This window comes from Limanda limanda, chromosome 16 (assembly GCF_963576545.1).
Source record: "Limanda limanda chromosome 16, fLimLim1.1, whole genome shotgun sequence".
NCBI classification, from domain to species: domain Eukaryota; kingdom Metazoa; phylum Chordata; class Actinopteri; order Pleuronectiformes; family Pleuronectidae; genus Limanda; species Limanda limanda.
Genome location: NC_083651.1, coordinates 11827858 through 11854070, shown reverse-complemented (window position 1 = coordinate 11854070; position 26213 = coordinate 11827858). Strand labels below are relative to the sequence as shown.

Genomic DNA, 26213 nt, shown 5'->3' with positions numbered 1-26213 from the left:
ACTAATGAGAAAAGTTATAATGGTATTAACAAATCAATATATATCTTCCCCCATCTCCAGCTTCTCCATTAGTTTCCATTATCTATCTTGCTACACAACATCAATCTGTGTAGCCTGGGACGTTAACACAGCCTCTCACAGACAATGGGAAAAGCTAAATGCTCAGGTTCGCCTGTGTGACTCTCAGAGTTTGACTTTACCTGCCATTCCTGCAATTCTCTCTGCAGACCTAGATCCACTGAGGCCACAGCTTCCGCCCAGTGGTCAAAAATAGGCTCCGGTTCTTGTCGGGAAAAAAAATAAATGGCATTCCTCTGGACTCTTCGGCATGTCTGGCCTCTGTCGTCGTGGAATCTAGGTGGGCTTCCTTCAAAGGCCAGTTCTCATGAGGGGAGACAGTAGCACGGTCATGTCAAAATCACCAGTCGACTGAGAAAAGGTGAAAGGGCGGAAGAGATCCAAAGAGCCAGTGATGGAGTCGACAGCGAGGATGTGGTTTAGGATGTAAATTAGAAAAGCTACAGATGACTTGGATGTAATAAAACTGTGAATGAAATCATCGTTTATCCTGGAGAGCGGGAGTAAGGCAGGAGATGCGACAACTAAGATGGAGATGGTAGTTGTAAAGAATGATTTAATAACATAACTGAAAGTATTATTCATGGACTGTGGAGCCAATGAAAAACCCATTGTTCTATTAGTGAGTATTTTAATCAGAAAGCTAAGAGGTGAATACAGTAAATAGCTGAACTGCCCAGCAGGACCACTGTGTTTTCTCAGAAATATGTATACCTGTTGGACGTTTGAATGCTAATAAAAGACTTCATATTAGCACAGTCACGTGAATGGCTTCTTCCTCACTTGTTTTGAGGTTTGTGGGTGGATGTATGTTTCTTTTAGTTTGAGCTACTTTAAGTATTTCTTTACTGCTGTTCTCCTTCCTATGTCATCTACTCACTTTACTTTTCTTGTCATTAATCAGTATTTTTATTGTGTTGGGATTAAAGTCATTGCATTAATGCAGGAACCACAAAAATGCTCCTATTAATACCAATGGTAATGGTGTACACACCAGTGCATTAGCTAGTTGGTGACAGAAAAAATTAACCCACTAACTATAAACTTAAAAGTTCAAGTGTCAAGCAAATAAAGTTCAGGCAAATTGTCTAAAAGCAGTGTTGACACACAACTTGTTAATTTACAATAAATTCAATATAAATCCTACCTATCGTCTATATTGTCCAAACTGTCCTTTGACAAACGTATAATATTGTGCACATCAGTATGTTACAGTATTTCAGATCTTACATCTGTAAAGGTGAAATGTGTGGCTGGCCACTCAGATAATAGAACTGATTAATTCCCGAAAGTATGAAAGCCTTTTTTGTGCCAATTCAAGATAACATTGAAATAAAAGTTTAAGCCTAACATATGAGCATCAGTGGGAAATTTAGAAGTGTGACGGTTATTTTTTAATGCCCTCTTGTGGACAACTGTAGAAAAATCACTCCAGCCCCCCTCTGCGTGAATGACACACAGTTATAATGGCTTGAAAGTGTCAAACTAACACTGAAATAGGAGGAAAATAGCAAAATATATGGGAGGGAAAATTAGCAAACTAACAAAAGGTTATAACTCCATTGCAGAAACCATAATGAAAATTGCTCACACAGTTATTTCATCTTTATGTTATAACTCAGAATTAATAACTGTCTGATTTGGAACAAAGGCAATCAGATATATGTGTAAAAGTTATTCCTTAAAGGAAAACTTTTCAAAATCCTGTTCTGGATGTTGTTTCAGTGTCACCGCCACAAATTTAAATTCCTTAAAGGTCATTTCCACAACCTAACACATACCAGTGTTTGGAAGACCAATGCATAGTTCCAATGTATAACCAGCAGAGGTAGACAGAGTGTGACCTTGAACTGCCTACACTTTGCAAACAAGTTTCTTGACTTTACTGACTTGAGGGTACTCATGATTTTTCAAGAAGTGCTAAAATGTTACCACACTAATGTTAAGTCTACTTGCTAGCATACAGAACTGAAGAAGAGATAAACCCCTGGCTCATATCTTCTGTTCTTTATCTTCTATTCAGATCTTGGCCATGGCTCCTCTCCCTGCCCCCCTCTCCCTTACTGTGCTACAGCTTGCAGCACTGACTTATGTGTGTGGTGGTGCATACTACGGACACAAGCAACACCCCCAGCCATACCAGCCAGTGCAGCATCACCAACATATGGGCATGGGCAAAGAAGGCTTTCCCCAGCAACAGTACCTTGGAAAAGAGGTGCCTTATATGCAGTATCCACAGTACAGGAAGGAGCTACCACAGATACCCATGCACAAGGGCAAAGAAAATGCTCGTAAAGGGGGTGGTTATAAAGGTGGTCAAGATAAAGGTGAGAAAGATCAATATTATCTACAGGTAGAAACCTACACCCTTCAAATATCATATTTATATATATTCATATCTTGAAAATGTGACAGGACCTGCTAAACCATGACAATGGCACAAATGTATATGTTTATACAATTACAAGTACAAGTTCCAAAAACAAAATGTTTGGTATATATATATTTTTTTGTGTGTATTTTGTATTATCCACACCGAACTAGTGAATATACATGTTTGTTCTTCCATGTTTGTGAACTGACTAAGAAGAATTTGGATTTTCGATTTCATAATTTCACGTTGAATGTGTTTGTCATTCCTCACAGGACAGACAATTCCCAGTGGGGCTGAAGGAATTCCTCAAGGAGAGCCTGGTCCAGCTGGACCACCTGGACCAGAGGGGCCTCCAGGTCCTCCTGGACCTCCAGGAAATGGACAACCAGGACCTGTGGGGCAACCTGGATCTTCTGGTCCACCAGGAGTGCCTGGGATGGGAAAACCAGGTTTGCCAGGGCTGCCAGGCAAGCCAGGAGGAAATAGTGGGGCTGGACCACAGGGTGAAATGGGTCCAAGCGGTGAGAAAGGACCATCTGGACAGCCAGGACCTCAGGGTCCCCCAGGACCACCTGGGCTACCAGGGATAGGTAAACCAGGGATGCAGGGACTACCAGGTCAACCAGGGACAAAAGCAGAACCAGGTCACAAAGGTCTACCAGGACTACCAGGATTACCAGGACCCAAAGGTGATAAAGGAATGGGTCAGCCAGGACAACCCGGTCACAAAGGTCTCCCAGGGCCCCATGGACCAGCTGGCCCAAGAGGCCTGCCTGGTTTTGGGAAACCAGGCTTGAATGGGGCACCAGGGCCACATGGAAAACCAGGAGAGAAAGGACATCCTGGAGAGCAAGGACCAGCTGGACCACCTGGTGAAGGAGGACAGCCTGGCCCACCAGGACTACCTGGTCAAGGAAAGCCAGGTCAAAATGGCCTTCCAGGACAGCCAGGTATGTCAGGTGCCAAAGGACATCCAGGACTACCAGGTTTGCCAGGGAAGCCAGGACTGCCTGGGTTTGGTAAACCAGGGCTGCCAGGACCAAAGGGTGATAAAGGTATGGGAGGTCCACCTGGACTGCCGGGCCCAAAAGGAGAAAAGGGACATGGAGGACTGCCTGGTATGATTGGATCCCCTGGGCCAAATGGTCCACCTGGTCCTCCAGGTCCATTAGGACCACTGGGGGGTATAGGTTCCCCTGGGCCTAAAGGAGACTGTGGGGAAGGAGGGCCTAAAGGGATTGATGGAGGCCAGGGTGAACCTGGTCCTCCTGGGATACCTGGTAAGGGTGGTCTGCCTGGAGACAATGGAGAACCAGGGCCAAGAGGACCCCCAGGGCCAAGTGGTGTCAAAGGAGATGATGGACATAAAGGTCTACCTGGTTCCCCTGGTCCTTCGGGACTTCCAGGGCTAAAAGGACACAGTGGACTACCCGGTGAAGTGGGACCTCAAGGCCCTAAAGGAATCCCAGGAATGGATGGTGCAGCAGGACCAATTGGGCCTGCTGGTCTTCCTGGGGCAAAAGGAGATGGGGGTCTCCCTGGTCTACCGGGAACTGTAGGTTTGGGGAGTCCTGGTATTCCTGGTCCCTTAGGACCCCCAGGAAAAGAGGGACCATTAGGACCCCCTGGAAAACCAGGTCAGCCTGGCCCTCCTGGACCACCAGGCCCAGCTGGAGACAATGGACTGCCTGATGACATGGCTGGAGTACTGTCCGTAATGGGCCCTGCAGTCGATGGTGTTAAGGCTGGTAGTTATGATAAGAAGGGCAAGTATGGCGGCAATGGAGCAGAAGTAATGGGTGTCAGTGGGTTAGAAATGCCAGCATTCACAGCTGTAATAACAACTCCCTTTCCACCTGTCGGCACTCCAGTTGTCTTTGACAAGCTCCTATACAATGGTCGCCAAAACTACAACCCCCAGACAGGAATTTTCACCTGTGACATGCCTGGCATTTATTACTTTGCCTACCACATCCATTGCAAAGGAGCAAATGTGTGGGTGGCTTTGATGAGGAACAATGAGCCAGTGATGTATACGTATGATGAATACAAAAAGGGTTTCCTAGACCAAGCGTCAGGGAGTGCAGTGCTACCTCTTCAACCTGGAGACACTGTGTATATTCAACTGCCCTCAGATCAGGCTTCCGGACTTTATGCTGGGCAGTACGTGCACTCCTCCTTTTCTGGGTATTTGTTGTATCCAATGTAGAACCACAAACTGCAATGAGAAAGAGGTTTTAGTGAGAACTAAATAGGTGCATAGTTTTGTATAATATAAAACAACTGATTTACCTGAGACCGAGCAGTCTTTTTTAATGTAAACAAGCTGTTGATCAATAACAGAGATGAGAGGAGAAGATAATGAAGGGTTCTACAGACATCAACATTTATCCTGTAAACCCTTATAGCTATTTAATTGGGAAATAAAGATCTTTGTTTTACAGCTTTGAAAACAAAAAGAGTGAGGAAAAGACATTCCATGAAGACCTAAAATGGCTCTAAATGTATTTTTATACAGCAGTGAAAAAAAAAACAAGTGTGCCATTTGTAAACACATCAGAGGAATGTGTAAAGCTAATGGAAAATACAATTCAAAATGTAAAATTCTAGTTATACCATTGACAGTGTCAGATTTTGTCCCTGCACCTCCTAAAAAATGGCAGCTACTTCATGTGGCAAGGAAGTGAAATACAGTGGGAAGACATTCTGGCAGGAAATTCATAATTTTACATTCACACCTTTGTAAAAATGTTGTCTTTGTCTCTCCACTGATTACAGCAGGTAGGTAAAATTACCTCTTGACAGTGATGCAGATAATGAAAAGTTTTGCATTTGCAGCAGCTTGAGTATTTTAGACGTTCATGTAACCTGCAAATGACTGAGGTTTGTCATTTGAGTGGGAATCAAAGAAAAATAATGTAATACAATTTTTTGTATTTTTTCATGGATGAGTTAGGATTCGGTTAAAATATTTTGTATGCAAAACCACAAAGGTCAAACAAATTTGCGAGTGGAGTGGATTTGATAGCCACTCCTTTGAATGGATATGAAACACTCCAATACATTTAACCAGATAGTTTTTCTCGATATATATAGTATTTCCATAGGTACTAAATACGAGGAAACGTTGATCTGCAAACATGTACAATTGCGCAGTTATGACTTAAATTACTCGACAGGGGTTAAGTAATATTCCACTCAATCCTGCTGTTGAAAGAAGTCAAACAGAGGAGGATTTATATGAAGATTTCACTATATAGTATTTCGAAGCAGAATAATTTTAGAAATAAATTGTTACCTAAAAGATTCTTACTTATTGTTTTTAATTTAATTTTCAACTGTTAATACTCTGTAACTGTTCTTTAAGTCATGATTTCAAGTTGTAACAACTTTATACATAACCCTATTGTAATTGTAATGGCAGCATAATTAAAACGGTGACAAATGAGAATTAATTGGTTACTATATTTTTGAAATGAAACTCTTTAACAGTGGGACTTCATATGTAACCAGCTGCTCTTGTGTAATTTGTTTTGTGATACAACAAAATTATGTTCCACACTTTCCTCGGTGGGCTTCATTCAGTATCTTGCTGTCAGGTTTGTGAGGAAAACCTCCATTTGCATTACAGTTATTGGACTCAAAGCAAGTCATGAACATTGCAGCAATTCATAGCAACAATTATGTCAATAATTTATTATTTTATCTGTTGATTACCTTTATGCTATGAAATGGACATCAAGCACCAAAAGTTTTAAAGGAAAAAATAAATGTTTCCTCTTTTAACCATGGTGCTAATATTTTCAGTGTAACCAATGAATTTGTGTGTTAAAGTGTCATGTTTGTTATTATTGTTTATTGTTGTTTTTCTAAATAAAAATTGTTTAATTAAAACAACCTTTGACTTTTGTTCAGACATCTTTGTTTCGAAGCAGACAGAAGACAATCCATTTGAATGAAACTGGAATTTAAAATAAAAATTCCCTGACACTTTTACACCATGTGTAAAAGTTTGCTGTGCAGCATAGAAACTCAGCATCATTATGTACATTGATCTGAGAATGTCACTGAGTAGAGGTCATTATGATAATCATCTTATTATGTAATCATTCATTCGGGAATAAAGGAAATGGAATTTCAGGTCTATCAAAAAGTGTGTGAACGATATTGATCAGACACAAGATCATCCCACCTGCCAAGGACCACAGACCAGTACAATAGGTTCCCCACAATACATTATCCTTCATCAATGTGAAAGGCTTTATGTAAGGACCACTGCAAATGCAAAAGAAAAAGAAAAAGAAGAAGAAGGAAAAAATAGGTCATTAAGAGGAAGAAATAGTGGAGCGATGGAAGCTCTGACTGGGCAAAACTGTGTTTTCATCTTAATTTATAAATCAGTTATGAGCCTTACTCAGTCATAAATATCATAGAACATATATAAGAATCCAGTGTTTTTTTCACACAGATGTAAAGTAGAGCACAATCTACAATTAAAGCTGGAACTTATTTAATTATTCATTTATTTTTTTATTTATCTATTGTCACCCTTATTGATAAGTTTAATCTAAATTGGGCACGTGAAGCTATAACAGCTGTCTACATGTAATACATATATCCCTGTAAAGACATGTGTATCACATAAAATGTAAAAAAAATTAAAAAAAGGACAAATGAATCTAGTCTCATGCTCTTCAACGTATCTGATTTGTGCATTCAGATCAAATTTTAATTTAGATAGATAGATAGATAGATAGATAGATAGATAGATAGATAGATAGATAGATAGATAGATAGATAGATAGATAGATAGATAGATAGATAGATAGATAGATAGATAGATAGATAGATAGATAGATAGATAGATAGATAGATAGATAGATAGATAGATAGATAGATAGATAGATAGATAGATAGATAGAGTACTTTATTCATCCCCGAAGGGAAATTAAGTTGTCATAGCACCCGGTATATTTGAATACAATAAAATACAATACAATAGAATAAAATAAAAAATATTGAGGTAGAAAGAATAAAAAACAGAAGCACAAGATAAAATAAAATAGGTAGATAAGGTGCAGTGGCAAGATGATGTTAATAGTACTGATGATATGATGGTAATGTTATTGTTAGACAGTATATAATAATAGTACAGTATATATAGTATATAATATAACATAATATATATTTATATATGATAGTAATTATACCAATATAAAAGCAGTATATAGTAATAATGGCAGCAACAGTATATATAATAATAATAGTAATAGTGATATAATATAATATAATTAATAATTTAATGTGGCCCTGCGGCAAATGGCGGAGGTCAAATCATTATGTTGACAGCAGAGTGGAGATGAGCGGATGAGTTGTTCCTAAACCTGTGTGGCAGGAACAGTGAGCAGATGTCGCAGCTCAGATGACGAGAGGAGGGCAGATGCTGATGCTGCGGTGGGAGGACTTCCGGTCGTATGTCTGTGTCTGCGCATGCGCGGGCCCGTCGGCAGCATCTTTTCATCCCATCTTTTGTTTGCTCAAATTTTAAGCAACGAGCTCGAGGGCACGTAAAGGAAAACACAGCGGTAAGCTTTGATCGTAAGATGTGTTTGTCCTTGTAACGTCTGTACTGACGATAAGAAGACGCCAGTCCCCATGTACAGAGTGTGTGCGTGTGTGTGTATGTGTGTGTGAAGGTAACGCTGAATCAGGTTAGTTAGCAGCAGCAGCTACCCTGCCTCAAAACGAACAATTAGCCTGTAAGCTAGGTGTAAGCATTAGAAAGAGTCTGCTGTAGTCTTGTGTGTTTTTAAACCTAAACTACTGGTCTCATGTGTTTCTTTCATTGTGACGTGAGCAGGTGAAAAGTGTCAAATGTTGCGTACCTATTATAAACAACTAGTATATTTATTATGTTTAATAAATTGCCTTACAGAAAAACTAAGATTAGCAAAGCTTTATTTCGGACGTATAGATGCATGCCAGTATAAAAAATAAGTAAATAAATAAATGGCAAAAATATAAACAGAACATGAATACAGAGATTCTATGATCACATTTGTTCCAGTGTTTCCAAACACAAGATGGGTCATTAAGTGTAATTTAAGGCCTTTATTATCTGCAAGTGAAATGATAAAAGGACGCCTGTGAGGATTTGCTGCTTTTCAATTGTTTTCACTATCTTCTGGTTTTGAATTGCAGACAAAACAATCAATGTGAAATCTTGCCCTCTGTAGATACAGTTTTCACTTTTTCCTGATATCTCATGTATACTGGCAGCTCTGGTTCCATCATGTTCTGCCTTTTTTTTGTGTCGTCAGGTTTCTCTCAACATGACATCACGTGTAGGTCCGAGACCTGCTGGGACCAATGGAAGTGAATTTAAAATCAGAGAAAGGGGGACGCCACCCTACCAGATGAGGCAAGTCAACTATATCTGATGTTGCTTGTTAAAAGTAAATATTATCTTCAGATTGATTTACATAACCATTTATCCCTCTTTCCATTTCTCAGTGCTTCCCTTAAGTCAGAGGTGCGGAAGTTGAACTTGGTCCACCTTGTGATCTGGCTGCTGGTTGCTGCTCAGGTGGTCGTCAGCCACTTCAACCTGGTGTCCCATGACATAGTGTCCATGCCGTACCAGTGGGAGTACCCCTACCTGCTCAGCCTCTTCCCTCTGGTCGGCAGCAGTCTGTCACTTCCAAAGAACAATATCAGTTACCTGGTCTTGTCCATGATTAGCGCAGGGCTGTTCACTATGGCACCTCTGATTTATGGTGGAATGGAGATGTTTCCTGTCGCGAAGCAGCTCTACCGCCACGGAAAGGCCTACCGCTTCATTTTCGGTTTCTCCGCAGTGACTGTTATGTACCTCATCATGGTGGTTGCTGTTCAAGTGCACGCCTGGCAGCTGTATTACATGAAAAAGCTGCTAGACTCATGGTTCGTTGCCACAGAGGAGAAGAAGAAGAAATAGTGGAGCTATGAAAGTTGTGACTGGGCAAAACTGTGTGTTCATCTTAATTTATAAATCAGTTATGAGACTTATTTAGTCATAAATGTCATAGAACATATATTATAAACCTGTGTTTTCTCACAAAGATGCAAAATAGAGCAAAATTTACAATTTATTTATTTATTTGTTTATTTATTGTCATTTATGGATAAGTTTAATTTGAATTTAACCATTCTTGCACCCTCTATATCACTGGGTCTGGACTGCTACTTTAATTCAAATTGAGAAAGTGGTCCTTTAGGAGCAGGACTCATTCTCATTAAATAAAGTGAGGGCATTAACTATTTCAACCCACATACATTCCTGGGCAAAGATCTCAAGCTCTTTTCAAGTTAACCTCCATCACGTAGTCCCCTCAAGGCATCTGCATGGAGTCCTGCAGGTGTGTTTTTAATATCAAAGATTACATGAAAAGATGGAAGAGTATGAGCCAAAAATACGATGGCATTTTCTCCGAGAACAACATGCCAGTATGTTGAAATCTGCAAAAGTGTTCTCAGTGTTTAAAGAGGTTAATTTTTTTGCCTGACTTGCAGTTATAAGTAGGTTGCTTATAAACATATAGGCTTCTACTGTTTGTGTTAAAGTGACATTATTTATTTTTTTCTCAACATGTGCTTATGTTTGCTCCTTCATTACGTCTTCCTCTTTCAATATCATTTTTACCTGAATACATTTTTACCATTTATAAAGGAAGTAACCCACGGTAACTGCATGTATTGTTATGTTTTCAGGTATTTTACCTCAGCATCAGATACCCAGTCTGTGCACATGGATTAAAATATGCATTGTAAACAACATAAATACAAAATAAAGGACTCTTCCTAACTTTAAAAGTGATGTTTTATTATCTCTGAGTCGCATCGCACTATGTCCCCAGGCTGTGCGGCTGCGCCCTGTGAATGCCACGTACTGTCTGACGTTGACAGTGAGGAGGACGCTTCCTGATGCTGGCCAGGACCCGGCTAGGCTAGCTAACATATTTTATTTTCACGGTTCGGGAGGAAAGCTGTGAAACACAGCGAGGTCTAGTCGTCTGATTCAGGTAAAGGACCCTCTCTGTGTTGTGTTGTGTTTTCATTTTGTTCTAAACAGGCGGCGCTTTCCGTGCTAGCAATGTTTGACTGGTATGTTGCTAGCTAAGCGGCTAGCGTTAGCCGGCTAGTGTTATGAGCTAACGCTGGAGTAGCTCGCCCAAAACAGGTGTCGAGTCATGGGATGCAGTTTCCAAAGGATTCGTAACTAGTTCGTTGTTGTCCAAATGAACGAGATACGAAAATACCATTCAGTAATCTTACATAGCTCTGCATGCGAATTAAAGGGAGCTAACACAAGTTACACAGGAACACGCCTTTGACGACCGATTGCTAAACAGTGAAATGAATGTATACACTCCTGCTCCAGCTCTTGTAATTATACAATGATATACTGTTGCTCTTTAATCGGTATGGCTGGTTATATTATATAAGTGTGGAAGCCTTTAACACAGCAGTGGTGAAACGATTCAGCTAACGTTAGCATTCAGTAGATAACTACTGTTTATGGGCCACTGACCGATGACTCTGCGATTGATCGTCTGTCACGGTTAGCGTTAGCTCAATTACACCGTAATGACACTTAAACGCTTGGTGTAGTAGAGTTAGCATCAGTACAAACAGGTTGCTGTTGCTGTCCTCTTTTACTACTAGTCTATGCTATTGCTAAACGTTAGCTACAGCACAATCCCTAGCATCCAGCCAATTATTCATCTGGCTACTGGGTCAAGCAAAGCCGCAGCATTTCTGGAATTAAACTGACAGCACTGAACTGTGCAGCCGAGATCATGAGCAGGTAACGTCATAGTTAATCCAGCTGCTGCCTACACGCACACACGATAGACATGTTGTTTGATGGAAGAATAATTACACACACCGTTAATATCTGCGAGTTTTCACCTATATGCGACATCGTCTTATCTAATCAGACGATATTTGGGGTCAAAGTCTGCACGGAGGCTCGAGCCACCTCACTGGCTGATGTTTGACCCTGAGACCGCAGTTCAAGAGATACTGTGATGTTGGTGAACACGATTGTTAGATCAAATCATCTGATCAAAGGGCATCTCTCTCCTTCTCTTCAAAAGGTGACATTTAATCAAGAAAATAAAGCTCAGTAAAGATGAGTTGCTAATTTCATCATGATCTCCTCAGGAAACTACCACACAATCCAAAGTATTTACTCTCACAGTAGCAACGTCCCATGACCTCTTCGCTTCTTACACAGACCAAGGCCTCAAGTTAATTATGTTATCAGTTGCATGTGGTTAATATAATGTATCTTGAATGGATAAATTCACCAACAGTTGTTATTCCTAAAAACCTCTTAGGTTAATTTTTATAATTTATAAACCATACAAGGCCAGTCTCTCAATCTGTCAACGATGATAGTACATCATCAGAATATACTAAAAGAGACAAAAACTGGTAATGACATCTATCAATACTGAGCAAGTGATTTTCATTGTTTTAATCATGGTCCTCCTGCACAAAGTGCAGCTTTTTTTGTAGCTCTCCAGCATGCAATACTTTTATTAATTGCAAGCCAATGTGCTAAGTTTTTTCATCTGTCTTATTTGTTTTCTTACTCATAACACGGATGAAGTGACGCAAATCAAAGTTTACAAAGCATTTGAGTTTATTTCAGGTTTTTCATGAATCCATCCTCTCTCATAAATACAGGCAATGATCTAAGCTGAGGTTCACACAAATGATGTGCTTCAGTCGTCTTCCAGCAAAAGAAGTCTCATGAAACACATTGTTATAACACTGCATCATTATTGTCTTATTAGTACATCTCAATCTCCATATATCCCTGTAAAGAACATCAGTGATCTGTGCAACTAGGGGATTTGATGTAGCTTGAGCAATTTTGTGTCAATTGGACAATGTTACAACAACTTAATTTTCACACTGATCAGTAGGTGGTGCTATGACCCTGAGGAAATATTGACACATAGAGCTGTTCAAGCTTGGACTCTGATCATGAGACAGAAGTTTCGTGGTGATAGGACAATGCACAGTGGAGTTATGACAACATCATCTCCTTTGGCGAAGGATGAACCCTCGCCGTACCTCAATGTTTACACGGTTTGAGGAAATGTCCCAATTCTGAGAGAGAGAAAGAGAGAGAGAGAGAGACGTCACCTTTGCAAGACATAAAGATTCCTTAGATCTATGACCACTGACACTGCAGGAGTGGAGTGGCTCAGCATCAAAGGATTCATGGTCCATGTATGTCCAAGCATAGATGTGTCCAAGATACAGAACATTGTGTTTTGATGGCGTGTAATCAAACGAGAAGTTTGGTAAGAATTTGAGCATGTTAAAGCCCTAAAAAAGCCAATTCATTTGTCTGAAAATAATAATCCTTACAATTTCAATAGGGCCTCCCACTATCTCCTACTGTTCGGTGCTTGGGCCCTAATAATCATGCATCTGGTTGCTAGTGTGCCAATCATACAAAATCAAGTATTTTGTTTAACTTAAGGACCAAAACTTATATGACCTCAAACTGACATTAAGAAATACAGAATGGTAATGTTGTTGAGTTTTAACAATTTCCTGTCTTATTGTAAAGTGGTGTCAGCAGAGCAGGTCGAACAGTACAATGAACGGCCAGCTGGACCTGAGCGGGAAGCTGATCATCAAAGCACAGTTGGGTGACGACATCAGACGTATCCCTATCCACAATGAAGACATCACTTATGATGAGCTGGTGCTGATGATGCAGCGCGTCTTCAGGGGCAAACTGCAGAGTAATGATGAAGTTGCGATCAAGTACAAAGATGAGGGTAAGTTCAGACACAGATCCTTTACCCAAATTGGAATCAAAAATAAAAGTAAATGTTGCTAATAACTTTTCCTCAGTTGGAGATCGTTTGCAATACAGGGAATCATCTTGCATCTCTTTTCCGTTTTTCAGATGACGACCTCATCACCATCTTCGACAGCTCTGACCTCTCCTTTGCAATCCAGTGTAGTAGAATACTCAAACTCACTTTGTTTGGTAAGATGTTAAACATTTACTTTCTCTACTAGTAAATTTGGTCAAAAGGAATCGAAAAATGTATGTCTGCAGATATGCAGATATGGAAATCATCAGGATAACCGATATGTCCCACATCAGATGTTACAGCAACTGGTCACTGGAGGGCAGTCTAGTTTATGTTTTACTCAACACGCCTCAACTCTTCACTGACTGTGCACTCCCCTCTGACTCACATTAGATGGAATTTGTGTGTGTCTCTAAGCATTAGTACAGCAAACAAACAGTGTAAAAGACAAAAGATTTATTCACAAAAGACATTTTTTGCAGTTTTACTAGTTCCTAATCACAATTTTAAATATGTGCCAGTCATTCAGGAGGCCTATAGCAGTATCACTTTAGGTTTATGCCATAGAAGAATAAATAATAATTCCCAAACATTCAATAGGCCTCACCCTTACAAGTCAAACCTGTTAGGGTGTGTCAGAATACCAACATATTACGTACAATTGAAATTTAGGGTTATTTAAGGACTGTTTTGAGATGGCAATCTATTGTACAGGGATTTGCACTTAGTATCGCATTTAGTATCAAAAACATAACGCACCATATCATGATGCTGTTTTAATTATATAATTTGTGATGACAACATGACGATGTGCGCTGTGCTCTACTCTGAGTCAGTCTATCCCCCAGTTGCTGCTTTTAGATATTTTTTTCCCACTTTAAAAAAGTATTTTACTTCCTCCCAGTCTAAACTGAGTCCTGGCTCATCATCACATGACATGACCTCACATGTAAATTATATCTTCAGATTCAGGGAGAGCGATAGTTGCTGGATTTTCATTGCTGCCCGTGTTTGAGCACAGTGACTCGTGACCCCGTGCAATTATGTTCAACATTATCCACTAAGACAGTGAAACGTATGTAAGAAAAGAATGCTTGGTGATCACTATTCTCCTATTTATTCTTCATCAGTAAAATATTTCACTCCTCAATCAATTTGGAAAACAAAGGTTGAAAGAAGTGTCTCATGCCATGCAGTCCATGTAGGGTTGAAGATTGTGAAGTACCTTATAATAAACTATTAACTCTAATTTCATTAAGTAAACACAGAAAGTTCAAATTGGCTTTTAAGAGCTGCCTGACTGAGAGACGAGCTGGATGGCAAACCAGTGCGCTCATGCCCAGTGTTCCCAGCTCCGGTGCCCCTCTGGCAGGGTGGAACTAATGAAGATGAGGCTCTAATTCCCTCTGTGAAAGATGATCCTTGTAGAGCCAGGTGTTCACAATGTGGAGCTAATAGAATTTAGGCAGATCATCTTTCATAATCTGCACATACTTAGTATAGAATTATCAGCTTTTCCAGACCAATGAACTGCAGAAATCAGGTATCTCCTGTGTTTATTCTACAATGTCGTTTTATGTTTCATCAGTGATTGACTTTCAATGTTAATCATTATTTACTTAAACATTTTTGCAGCCTTTGACTCGCTTCTCAATAGAATCAGTATAGTGTCAGTATTAAGGTTCCTACATACACTCACCAGAATCATCAGTCTGTATTTTCAATCTCCTTTCTTCCAATGTGAGGTTATGCCGGCTGATGTTCCTGCCAGATTATATATTTGGTTTACCATCTACGAGGCTATTGAGATATTTCTGTATAGTCTCACCCAGAGTTTCCTCTGAGGTCAGTTGGAGACAACAATATGTGTCAATGATGCATAATGATGCCCTATTAATAAAGGTATCGACTTGACTAGAGGATTGTTGTATTCTGTAAAAGCAAGACTCAGCAATTATTCATCACCCTCCTGGTGGTCTAACACAAATGTTAGTTTCAGTGCTGATAAAGTCTCCTGACCAATAACCATCAATATTTTGTTTGGCTCACCTGGGTCCCCTCTCTTTGTCTTACGGTCTGCAGTGAATGGTCAGCCGCGGCCTTTGGAGTCCAGCCAGGTAAAGCACCTGCGCAGGGAGCTTATCGAGCTCAGGAATAAAGTCAACAACCTCCTGGATAGTCTGGAGCCCCCCACAGACCCTGGCCTGGCTGCCGCAGCATCGGACAGTGGTAAGGAATCCGATACACATGTACATGTTGGTACTTGAGCAGTTAGATCAATATTGATAGATCAATATTAGTGCACATGTGGGCTGATTTAAACAAATAAAAATCTAAGGGACCCCTATTAAGATTATTTTGGTTTTATTGTAAAACAAATACCTATTAGCTAATATATCGTTATCTGATTTTTGTTGCACTGGATCACCCACGTTCCAGCGCTACAGAATGAATTGGTGCCATCTTTTATTTCATTGGGGGGGCATTTACAGCCATTGTTGCCAATTTAGCACATTTTTGCTGGATTTACTGACCCAAATACCCATTTAGTTTTTTAGGTTTTTCTTTGAATCGCTTTCATGGAAACGTATAAATTCTGCCCATTGATGCCTATAAATAGGATTTAAAGTAGAAATCAAGTTTACAACTCTAAACACCTGCATCTTATGCGCTATAGAAAACTCGCTGGATCCACAACAAGTATTATGCCCCATTAGGCTCTGGCAGATGTGCATACACGCATCCAAACATTATGAGTTTTATTTGTTTCGTTTTTTATTAGCAAACCTTGTGTTGGTTATCTTAATCCGGCTGATGGAGACTGCACAGCCTTCTTAACAAGCACCACTTGTTCATAATCCAACCTTCTCTGTGCCGCACTCGTAAGATCTGTATCGCTCATGAACACTAGCACCAGACCGAGATAGTTTATGAGGTTTATGCTGCGGCAGTTATACAACTGTTTGTATGAAATTATACACCACATTTGTATTAAATAATTTACTGTATAAATACCAGTTTAGAGATTTCAGCGGTTTGATTGTTGTCACTCACTAACATACTCATAGCTCATGCAAAAATACTTCCTTCCCTTGTCATCATAACTGAACATGTTTTAATTTTAGACTGCTGTATTTTTCACCACTGCCTAAAAGCTGTAACTCAATGCAGTTTTTATTTCTACTGACTCCTGAACTAGCAAATATTCATATATAATTTGGCTTGAATCAAAGGTTGATTAAAAAAGACGTGATTTTAGGTTAATTTCCCTATGAGCATGTTATTGTTCATAGTGTAATAGCAACTATGTCAATTGTTACATTAATACTCTATTGCTACATTTTTTCCTCTTTTTTGCTTGTCTTTAACATTTTTTCTAGAATCAGTGGACGGACGTGAAAGCAAAATTATGGCAGGAGACCAAACAGTTAAACAGGCCACTCCGGTCAGTGCGGCCAGCATGTCAGCCTTCGACCCTTTAAAGAACCAGGACGAGGTCAGCAAGAATGTCATCTCTGCTTTTGGCCTTAGTGAGGACCAGGCCCAAGGTACTGCTCACCGTCGAGCTGCAGAAATTAAAGGTGCTGTCTTAAGGTAGTCATGTGAAAAAGTAAGCTCTCCACATGGACATTTTTTAACGTATTTGAACAAACACACATTTGATCCTCTTGGAAACCGTGGCTGTTAATAAAGGTGACATACTTAAACACATTACATGCAAGATTGATATTTTGCTTTCGTTTTCATGATTTAAATCAAATTAAACAACCATTCATCACACCTTCAAATCCATAAAGTTAGAGATTTTGTTGAAGTATGTCACCTTTATCTGCAGACGCTGCAGAGGATCAAATGTTTGCTTGTTAAAATATTCAGAAAAAGTGAACAAAATCCATGGGATGGCCCTATGTTTTTTCACCTGACTGTACTGTATTGTTTCACTGTGTGGTTGTCATGTGGAGTAGTCATATGTATATATATACTCAATGTCCGTCTCTGTCTTTTTTACCTTAGTAGCTCCACCATCAATTGCAGCAGATGAGCGCTCAGGAACCCCTGACAGCATCGCCTCCTCCTCATCTGCGGCCCCTCCACCAGGAGTACCGCCCCAACCACAGGCTCCCTATCCTGGAGTTCAGCAGGGACCCCCAGCTGGCATGGATGGTAAGACACATCCACAATTGTTCATGTCATGTTTACAGCATATAGCTAAACACACAGACTGAAGCAGATATGTGGTGTAAAGTCCTAAAGACCACAGGGAGTCAGAGACCCTGAAGTTTGTATGGTTAAGCAATTCCATGTGTTTTATAGCTTTGCAGTTATATGTGATGTTTATCCAACATTATGACCAAAGTAGCCCCATTACGACATCATGTTGAGCCAGACAGTTTGAATATATTGCCCTAAAGTACGGATCCAATTTGTTTTCAAAAGAGTTCTTCCTGGGCTCATATAACCTTAGTGTAGGAAGCCTATATCTGGTAACTTTTAGCTGATCTTATCTAGTTTACAGAACAGATAATTTTACATTCACATTCGCAGTATTGGTTTCTGTAGTAGAGGTGGCAGACGACCAACCAGACATATAAATAATTCACCAAGTTTTGCTTCACATTGTAATTTCAAGATTTATCAAACCTCAAATCTAGAGTCTAATCAAATGTTTCATAATACAAAGAAGGAGATCAGTGTGTCAGAGGGGTCAAAAGTGCATGAATATAACAGAAAAATACACAGATACACGAAAGAGATGAAAATGAAAAACAGGCAGCACTAAGGAAACTATGCTTTGTCTCTGGCAGCACTCTGAGGCTACTGAGTTCTGCAAATTTCAACCCCTGCAGGTGCAAACTGCTCTTCAAAGACGCATCCTAGAAAGTGAAAATATCCCTGTTGCCTACTTGTGCATCCAGTAAAATGCAAAACAGCTTAATTGATATGTCAATTAACCAGAAAGTAATGAGCAACTACTTTGTTACTTGATTAATAATCATGGTCACTTTTAAAGCAAAACATTGCCATATATTTTATGGTAACATCCTCTCAAATGGACAGAGCTCTCTTTTCATTGCAAATTAAATATTTTGAGGTATTTATTTTGTACCTTTGGCTCTGGGAAGTAGTGATGGGCATTTTTGGATAATTTTTTTTTTTTAAATAATTGGCAGTTTAATTGAAAAGAAATTAGCTGCAGCTCCTGAAAAGTTACGACTATAAAATTGTTTTATTGTTTATAGTTCAGTCCTCGCTTAACTCTAGTCATGCACCTACTGTACATACTGTACATAAAACTTGCATAATTCTGTACAAGCCAATGTTCATACAGTACACGTATGACCCCGTACTGTACTTTGGCCTGTTATGCAAGTTTTTTGTTCTTTCTTTCTTTCTATCTTGCCAACTACTTTTCAGATATATCGTTCAGTCAATGAAACATCAGAGAACTGTCGACAATCACAACTTCACAGAGCCGGAAGTACAAAATGAATACCTCAAAATAATTGGTTTGCAATGATGGATGTTGAAGAAAGGCAGGAAATGTTCCCACTTGAGATTCTGGAACCAGAGAATATTTGTCATTTCATGTCCCTCTTGACTGACCCACTTTTATTCATGTGTGATTTAGTTGCATGAAAGAATATTCTCAGAGAATGTCAGTCCCTGTTACTGCCATTGTTTAGTGAGCTGTTATTACTTACCCTCTCTATATTTCTCACTGGGACACAGACCGTATCACTTTCATCCTGTCAATTATCCTGAATTGATTAGATTAGGTTTATTTGATATGAAGAGAACAACAGAAACTGATAAAATGTTGCAAATAATCTAAATCAACAAAACAAATTGAAGATGAACTAATCATTGAATGAGTATATATCCAGAATCTTAGTTACCAATTGACAAATGTTTGCAGGCAACAGGTTCACAGTCTCTTGTACTACAAGCATTTAAACTTTTTTTTACTTTTTTGTTAACCAAATCCATTCTGTTGTTAAAACAGAGGGTTTCATTCAATCACTAGGGTGGAGTCTTAATCACACTTTGTAAACAAGAGTTTCCATCAAATAAAATGTATCTTACTCAAAGGAGGCCTTGTTGCAGCTCTCCCCCTGTGTGGGATTTTTAATATGATGTTTTAGATACAAATTAAAGCTTCAGATAAAGATAAATGTTGTCAAAAAAGCACTTTTTACTTTGCTTATTTTCTCTGTACAAGACTCTCAGGGACGTGGCTCAGGGGCTCGGTTTTCTTTGCCAATATCCTATGTCTTTTTTCCCTTACTCCTGACTTAACTTTAGGGAATTCCCTTGTTTCCATTTTGTTTTGAAGAAAGTCCCAGGCAGGTGCAGCCATGAAGGTGAAGCATTTTGTGTGGTTAACCACTTTACAGTAAGCAGACTGGATTGTTTTCAGCTCGTGGTTTTGGCCCAGATAAGGCATAAAAAAGATGCCTCATGTTGCACCCTACGAGAGCTGCAAATTGCTCTTCGAACCATCACACCTGCAACACTAAAAACCAGCACACATGTGCAATGAATACTTCCATTTTAACTGGTGGTTTGTGGTTTGGCCTCGTTGGCGTTGCAGGAACTATCCTCTCAGTATGAGTTAAGATGGTCCAGAAGTGTTACTCAGTCAGTGTCGGCCAGTGACGCACCATGTTGCATACTAACAGCTTGACAGAAGGATGTTCATGTTCTTTTTCGTTCCATTAACACAAGGACAGAGAGAAACAACAGACCTCGTTGTTTAATTAATGACTTGTTCTTGCCGATGTGATGTTTTATTCTGATGCGGTGACGAGGGGACATCATTGTGGGGGTCTAACCCTCAGTCCAAGCTCTGCATGAGTTTGAAATTGGCAGTTCGGCTTAGCTTACTGTGAGGAATGATAGGGCATGGGTTTGTGGAACTGTTATTGTTGAGTAATAGTTTCAAGCTGCTCACGCTCCATCAACATTACATTGCATCTGTCTTGCTCTATGACGGTTGCATGCAAGTTGACATTGGGTCTTTTTTAGTATATTTCATTTAAGTAATGATTATTAATGTGTTATATGTCAGATGCATATTTAATCCACAGTTTTTAAGTAAGACATTTGGAACAGGAACTGGGTTTTAAATGAAAGGTTTCTCATCTGATGGGGCTGTTGAGGTATATCAGCCACCTAAGGGAATCTCTGGTCTAAGATCAAGTTCTGGATTTCAGAAGGTAGAAGTGAATAATAAATAGGAGGGCTGTCACTTTTTCCATAAATCCAGTATGTTGGGTGTAACCCACGGATTTATTTCCATTCCTTTAATGTTTAGTTGCATGGTACAAAGTTGTCAAACAGCCTCGCCTTTGCTCATCGTTTTGCCGTCTAAGGTGTAGTACACAAACAACCTGTCATTGCTCAGATGTTTTGGTGTCGTGATTGAACACACAAAACGGATTGGGCTTTCCATTTCGTAGCAAATTAACGTAATGTCACTGTCTTACTTTACAAAGGCAAACTATATGAGAAAGCCTGATATACATCTGGGCTGTATATTTTTTATTTGGCCATTAAGCTTTGAATGTAACCCCATTAAATTAATGTTCAAATTTTGAATAAAAAGTGAAGTAGGCTGAACCCCCTATTTGATCAGATATTAACTCTGCTGAAGTCTCAGCATTTTTGTACCAGATGCAGGGTAATTATCCTGCATCTGTAACCAGAGGTGAATTTTTACTTTCCTGTGGAGGGAGACAAGTAAAAAGATAATGCACCCACTGAGATCAGTAAAGTGTTGATATTACCCACATTGGCAGCTCTGGCTAGTTTCCGTCTAATGGCAAGTTGTTAAGATACTTCCAAGCCCAGCAGTAGACAATGAACGTCCTCTCTGTATCATTACCTTACAGTTTCCACTCTTCATCTCTTCTCTTAAATCCAAAGCTGCAGATCGTTGGCAAACAGAGACATGAGCTCGATCCTGCCCAGCCGCCTTTCCCGCTCGGCCTTTTCTTCACCCTTTGTCCTTGCATTATTCCCGTCTCTGCTTTCAGACTGTTTGTCAGTATGACATCCTCAAGGCGAAACAGAAAGCCAGTCGATGCACGAGAATTTAAAAAGGTAATACATAGATTCGGCGCCAGCTGTGCGTGTGTGGCCTTTTAAAGGTAGCCTTAAGCTCCCTTTTAAAGCAAGCTTAGATTAGTTGTTACCATAAAAATTCAGCTAACGAGATCCATAAGCAAATGGTAAACACTTCAACCTGTTGTCTCTCAGATGCTGAAGGACCCTTGGCAGTAATTTACATCAGTGCAAGAATGAAACTATAAACGTGGACATTTAATTTAACAGCAGCTGAGACGTTTGCGTGCAGGTCTTTATCAGTTGGGCAGATGGGTGTTGGTGTGATATATTTATTTTTAAAGCAGACCGTGCATGCACAGAGGTCAGCAGAACTACAGCCAAACATTTCTTTGTTCCATTGAACATTAGTCTTCTAACTTGGATATTTTCTCCTGTAACAATGCTACGCTGTCTTCAATGAGTCCCTGGTCATTTCCTCGGCCGCTATTTGACTTCTTGGCCTCATTGGAGTAAAATGCTGGTCAGCGGGGTCAAAAAGTTATTCTCCCATCCCTCTTACATAACATTCATGATGGATTACAGACCAGGGAGGACAGAAGGAGAAGCCAGTTTCACACACATGCAGTTTCACACAATAAAGCGCATGGTGTTCATGTTTAAGCTGCTGTCAGAGAGATAACAGATGGTGCATCACTTCAGTGCCTTTAAAAAGACACCAGAGAGGTACATAGTTTCTAGCAAAATATTTAGTTGTCAAGTGTCTTCCTGACCAATCCAAAATATTTGGCCTCTACTAGAGAAAAAAGAGTCTTAGCTGCTTGACTATAGAGCCAAAACATTATGACCTCAGCTGCACAGACATGCACTCTTTATGGTTAGTTTGGTCATTTATTTCTGAAACACTTTATCTTATGTATTGAAATCCTCCTGAGTCGCCTGCGAATATAGTTGGCTGGCAAAAAAACGAAAAGAACCCAGTGAACCGTGTAGGACCATTATAAACAACACCAATCATTGCACTGCCTGTACCAGTTTTCAGCCAGTTGTCGGGCAGTGAATTTGTATGTTCTCGGGGCAAAGCTTTGACGAGTTGGCTGATGTATCGGTTGCATATTTTGCTTTCTCTTAATAACCTTTCAAGGCCTACCAACCCTATCTTTAAGATGTTGGCAGCAGATTCGTCATGTCATCCGTCACATGTTGCAACATCCTTGAGCTGATTCATGGTTTGTTCCTCCTCTGGTCACTATGGACGCTGGGGACTGGCAGCACCTCATGAGCCTTATCGTGTTGGTCATAATCATTTGAGTTTTCTCAAAGTAGCTCAGGTCTATGCATCTGCCCAATTCTACGATAGCCAACACATTTACCACGAGAGCCGGCTGTTCTCCTTCCATCTGGTGTATCCCAGAGTTTGACTTGAGCTGTTCTTACATATGAAGTTAATATCGTTGATTATCTTGTGAGTGATCGTAATGTTTTGGCTCACTTATGTTATACTTATTCAAATGTGCTAACAGAAAGTGTATTTCCTTGAAGTCTATGTTCTGCATGCAATGGTTTCAATTATGAACCATTGGATACAAAATGAGGATTTTCTTCAATTGGAGAGTATATTGATGATATCTGACAGGACAGAATAACTCAATAGTTCTTAGTCTCCTTTTAACTTCGCACTGTTTTGAACTCTCAAGAACAGAATGCAGACACAGAATCAACCCTCCCTAAAGACTGGAAAATCAGCACCAGTTTTACCAGCGGTTGAAAAATTGATGAACACCCGGTGCAGCCGTCTCTCGTTGCGCCTTCTCTCTTTTCATTTGTTGTCACTCCAGGTTTAAATGCCAGCCAGGAGATTTTGAGTAAGATGTTCATGGAGAACACTAGTTTGCCAAGTCCTTGCATGTTTGCTTAGCATGCAGGCATTCAGTGGAAAATGTAATGAGCAAATTAAAATAATTGAGAAAGTAATTTTCCATGTTTTTTGAAACTTGCAATGGCATCACTGTCAAGCAAAAGAGTAATGATCATAGACGCACTTTTCAGATGTGGTTGATATGTTAACTTGATGCTTCAGGTTCCTTGGCTACTCAGGGGCTTCTTGAAGAAATCTGTCATCACTGAGATGTTATAGTGGATTTGATGATGGAGACATGTGCACATAGACAGTGTGGGGGACTGGTGAAATCATAGTTAGAGTGACTGCCTGCCGGACTGTAGCTTTTGCCCTGATGCAGGAAAATTTGCCCAGCGCCATGATTATTTATCGTCTTGAAGCACCTCACTCGTGGATACATGTGTCTGCCATATTGTAAGGGAGATTACCTCTTTCTCTTGTTTGTGTGTGTTTACATTTGCTGAGTCTCCTGCACGCTGCTCCGTGGCTCTGAGCCAATCCTGACTGTAATGTGTCACAAGGATTTGTGGGCACCAGACTTGAGATTGCAGCTGTCTCCATCGAGGCGGTTGTGTGTTCTTTTCTCCAGATGCACACGTGTTACCAGGAAGACACTGACCCCACTTAACACTTTATCACTGTATGTGCCTTAGTGTACTACTTAGGTATTTGTTATTCAACAGAAAAGTGAACATACAACCAAAAAGGATTCAAAAATAATTTGCTATTTAATTCCGGCCAGATTGTGTCTTAGAGAGATGGACATAGTGACCCCATTTCCTCGAAACTATAAAGTCTGTCAGATTGTGGTCTCTGGAGGTAGCCTCTAAAATCATAATCAAAACACACTTTACACAGAAATAACATTGATGCTTTGTGGCATTTATCTGATCACTGATCAGTGCAATTGGTGTGCGAGAGCCTGTAAAGACGTGCATATGTCTGCCAGGGCCCAACAGTCTCCTTAAATTCAATCAAGCTGCACAAAATTTCTCAGCCTCGTAGATAACAGTTTGCTAAATATGCCAGTTTTATTTTTCATCAAGTTCCTGATCTGTGAAAAAATATTCTAAAAATAGGGGGGAAATCCTGAATCCACCTCCTGAGTCCGATCTGCCTCAAAATGCGTTCCTCCCTGTTTGTTTGGTGGAAGGATGCGGTATGGTTCAGTAGACTTTGTGTAATTTTGCTTACAAGCCAACAAATATACAAACTTACCAACAAACATACAGTGGTGAGAAGGGATCTAATGGATGGTAAAAATCTTTTGTTCTGATCATGTTGATCCTTGTCTCTTCAGGTCAGGTGTATCAACAGTACCAGGCTGCAGGAGGATACCAGCAACCCGGTGCCCCACCACAGCAGCAGTATGGTATGCAGTACCCTGGTAAGGGTGAAAATTTAGATTTAAAACAAATAAAAGGGTTGCTTCTGTGTTGAAAAGTTAGTAATCTTCTCTCTCATAGTGAATTACAGAGACTTGCTTCCTTTCTCAGCAGGATATAGCCCTCAGCCCGGAGCCCCTCAGCCTGGCCCACCACAGCAGCAGCAGCAGCCGCAGCAGCAGCAACAGCCCCAGCAGCCGCAGCAGCCGCAGCAGTTTCAGAACTACGCCCCTCCCTCCTCCCAGGCTACCGCCCCTGGGCCAGCCCCAGCCCCGGGCTTCCAAGGTGGCCAGCAGCAGCCCCATCCATCTCAGGGAGGCCAGCAGTATCCACCAGGAGCCTTCCCTCCCCAAAACTATACCTCCCAGGCCTCCCAGCCTGCTAACTACAGCCTGCCGCCCGGCTCCCAGCCTAGCCCCGGGTACCAGCCCCCCCGCCAGGCATACACCGCACCTCCCGGCACCACTGTCACCCCTCCACCAGGAGCTGGTAACCCGTATGCCCGCAACCGCCCCACTTACGGCCAGGGCTACACTCAGCCAGGCCCTGGGTACCGGTAAAAAGAGGACAGCTGATGTTACTGATCCTCACACATGCCCCAAACCCCCTACCCTCTGTGTGGCTCCAGCTGTTCTGATTGGGTGCAGGAAACATGGTTGACTGCTCTATATTTCCCTACTCGTACAAATATCAAGTCCAAATATGAAACAAGCTACCCCCTCCCCTCCTTGGCCCCAGTCTGATGGTTAGTGTTTGTCTCTTCAACATACCACAGTGTCCTGACCCTGCTGTTATTTTCCCCTCCTGTCAACACCACCACCCTCCGCTCTGCCCTCTCGTCACTGTCATTGTAACACAGTCTGTATGCACACACCTGGGAGACCAAAACAGGCCGTTGCACAAACTGTCTGTTGTTCTTTTCATGGTAACACTTTTTTTTGCGAGCAACATTTCCGCATATATGTCACTCATGTCAGTGACAAACATCTCGACCGCTTGTGTTGCGTTAACGTTGCTTAGATGCATTTATAAGACACTAAATGAAAAGTTACCCCTTTGTTGTTTTGTTCTCTTGTGTTTATTTCATCTATTTTACCACCATGTCGGTATTAATGATGTGTTCTTGACTCTGCCCCGGGTCGGGAACACTAGCTAGGTGATGGCTTGTGGGAGGTGTAGATCCCAGTGTAATGAAGAAGGCTTGTTTTGTTCTAGCTCGTAATATCACCTTCAAAAAAAGTTTGTTATTCCTCTTTTTTTTTTTCTCTGATCACTGGTTTTTACTAATATATCAAATCAAATTTCACCTTCAAATGAGATTAGTTGTTTATGTATAAACTGTAACATTTTTTTCTTTAACCTAATAAATGATTGAGACCCAGCTGGAGTATGTTTTATTATTTTTACATTTTTATTTTGTGTTGCACTTGGCACCATTGTCTCGCTGTCTCTCTCTCTGTTAACACTATTGGTGGTTTATGAGTTCATGCTTCTGTCACGTTTGGCTTCTCTCTTCCCTCTACTCG

At 40.5% G+C, this 26213-nt stretch overlaps 3 protein-coding genes across 7 annotated transcripts; all 3 read left to right on the top strand.

Moving 5' to 3' along the window:
• Positions 1-2110: 2110 nt before the first annotated feature.
• On the top strand, positions 2111-4661 carry col8a1a (collagen, type VIII, alpha 1a). The gene is made up of 2 exons (XM_061088995.1): positions 2111-2405; positions 2725-4661. The coding sequence occupies exons 1-2, from the start codon at positions 2111-2113 to the stop codon at positions 4659-4661; spliced, it is 2232 nt and encodes a 743-aa protein (XP_060944978.1).
• Positions 4662-8778: 4117 nt separating this feature from the next.
• On the top strand, positions 8779-9428 carry jagn1a (jagunal homolog 1a). Its single transcript, XM_061089255.1, has 2 exons — positions 8779-8873; positions 8966-9428. Exons 1-2 carry the CDS (start codon positions 8785-8787, stop codon positions 9426-9428), a joined length of 552 nt encoding a protein of 183 aa, XP_060945238.1. The 5' UTR covers positions 8779-8784.
• A 965-nt stretch (positions 9429-10393) lies between these two features.
• Positions 10394-25321, top strand: tfg (trafficking from ER to golgi regulator). 5 transcript variants are annotated; one of them, XM_061088784.1, is made up of 8 exons: positions 10394-10512; positions 13083-13296; positions 13428-13511; positions 15421-15567; positions 16719-16886; positions 17356-17502; positions 24603-24689; positions 24799-25321. In XM_061088784.1, the coding sequence occupies exons 2-8, from the start codon at positions 13113-13115 to the stop codon at positions 25245-25247; spliced, it is 1266 nt and encodes a 421-aa protein (XP_060944767.1). In that variant the 5' UTR covers positions 10394-10512; positions 13083-13112; the 3' UTR covers positions 25248-25321. The 5 variants fall into 5 exon arrangements, with proteins under 5 accessions (XP_060944767.1, XP_060944770.1, XP_060944769.1 ...); XM_061088787.1 differs by having other exon boundaries at positions 17353-17502; positions 24603-24674; positions 24802-25321; XM_061088786.1 differs by having other exon boundaries at positions 17353-17502; positions 24603-24674.
• The last annotated feature ends 892 nt before the right edge of the window (positions 25322-26213 follow it).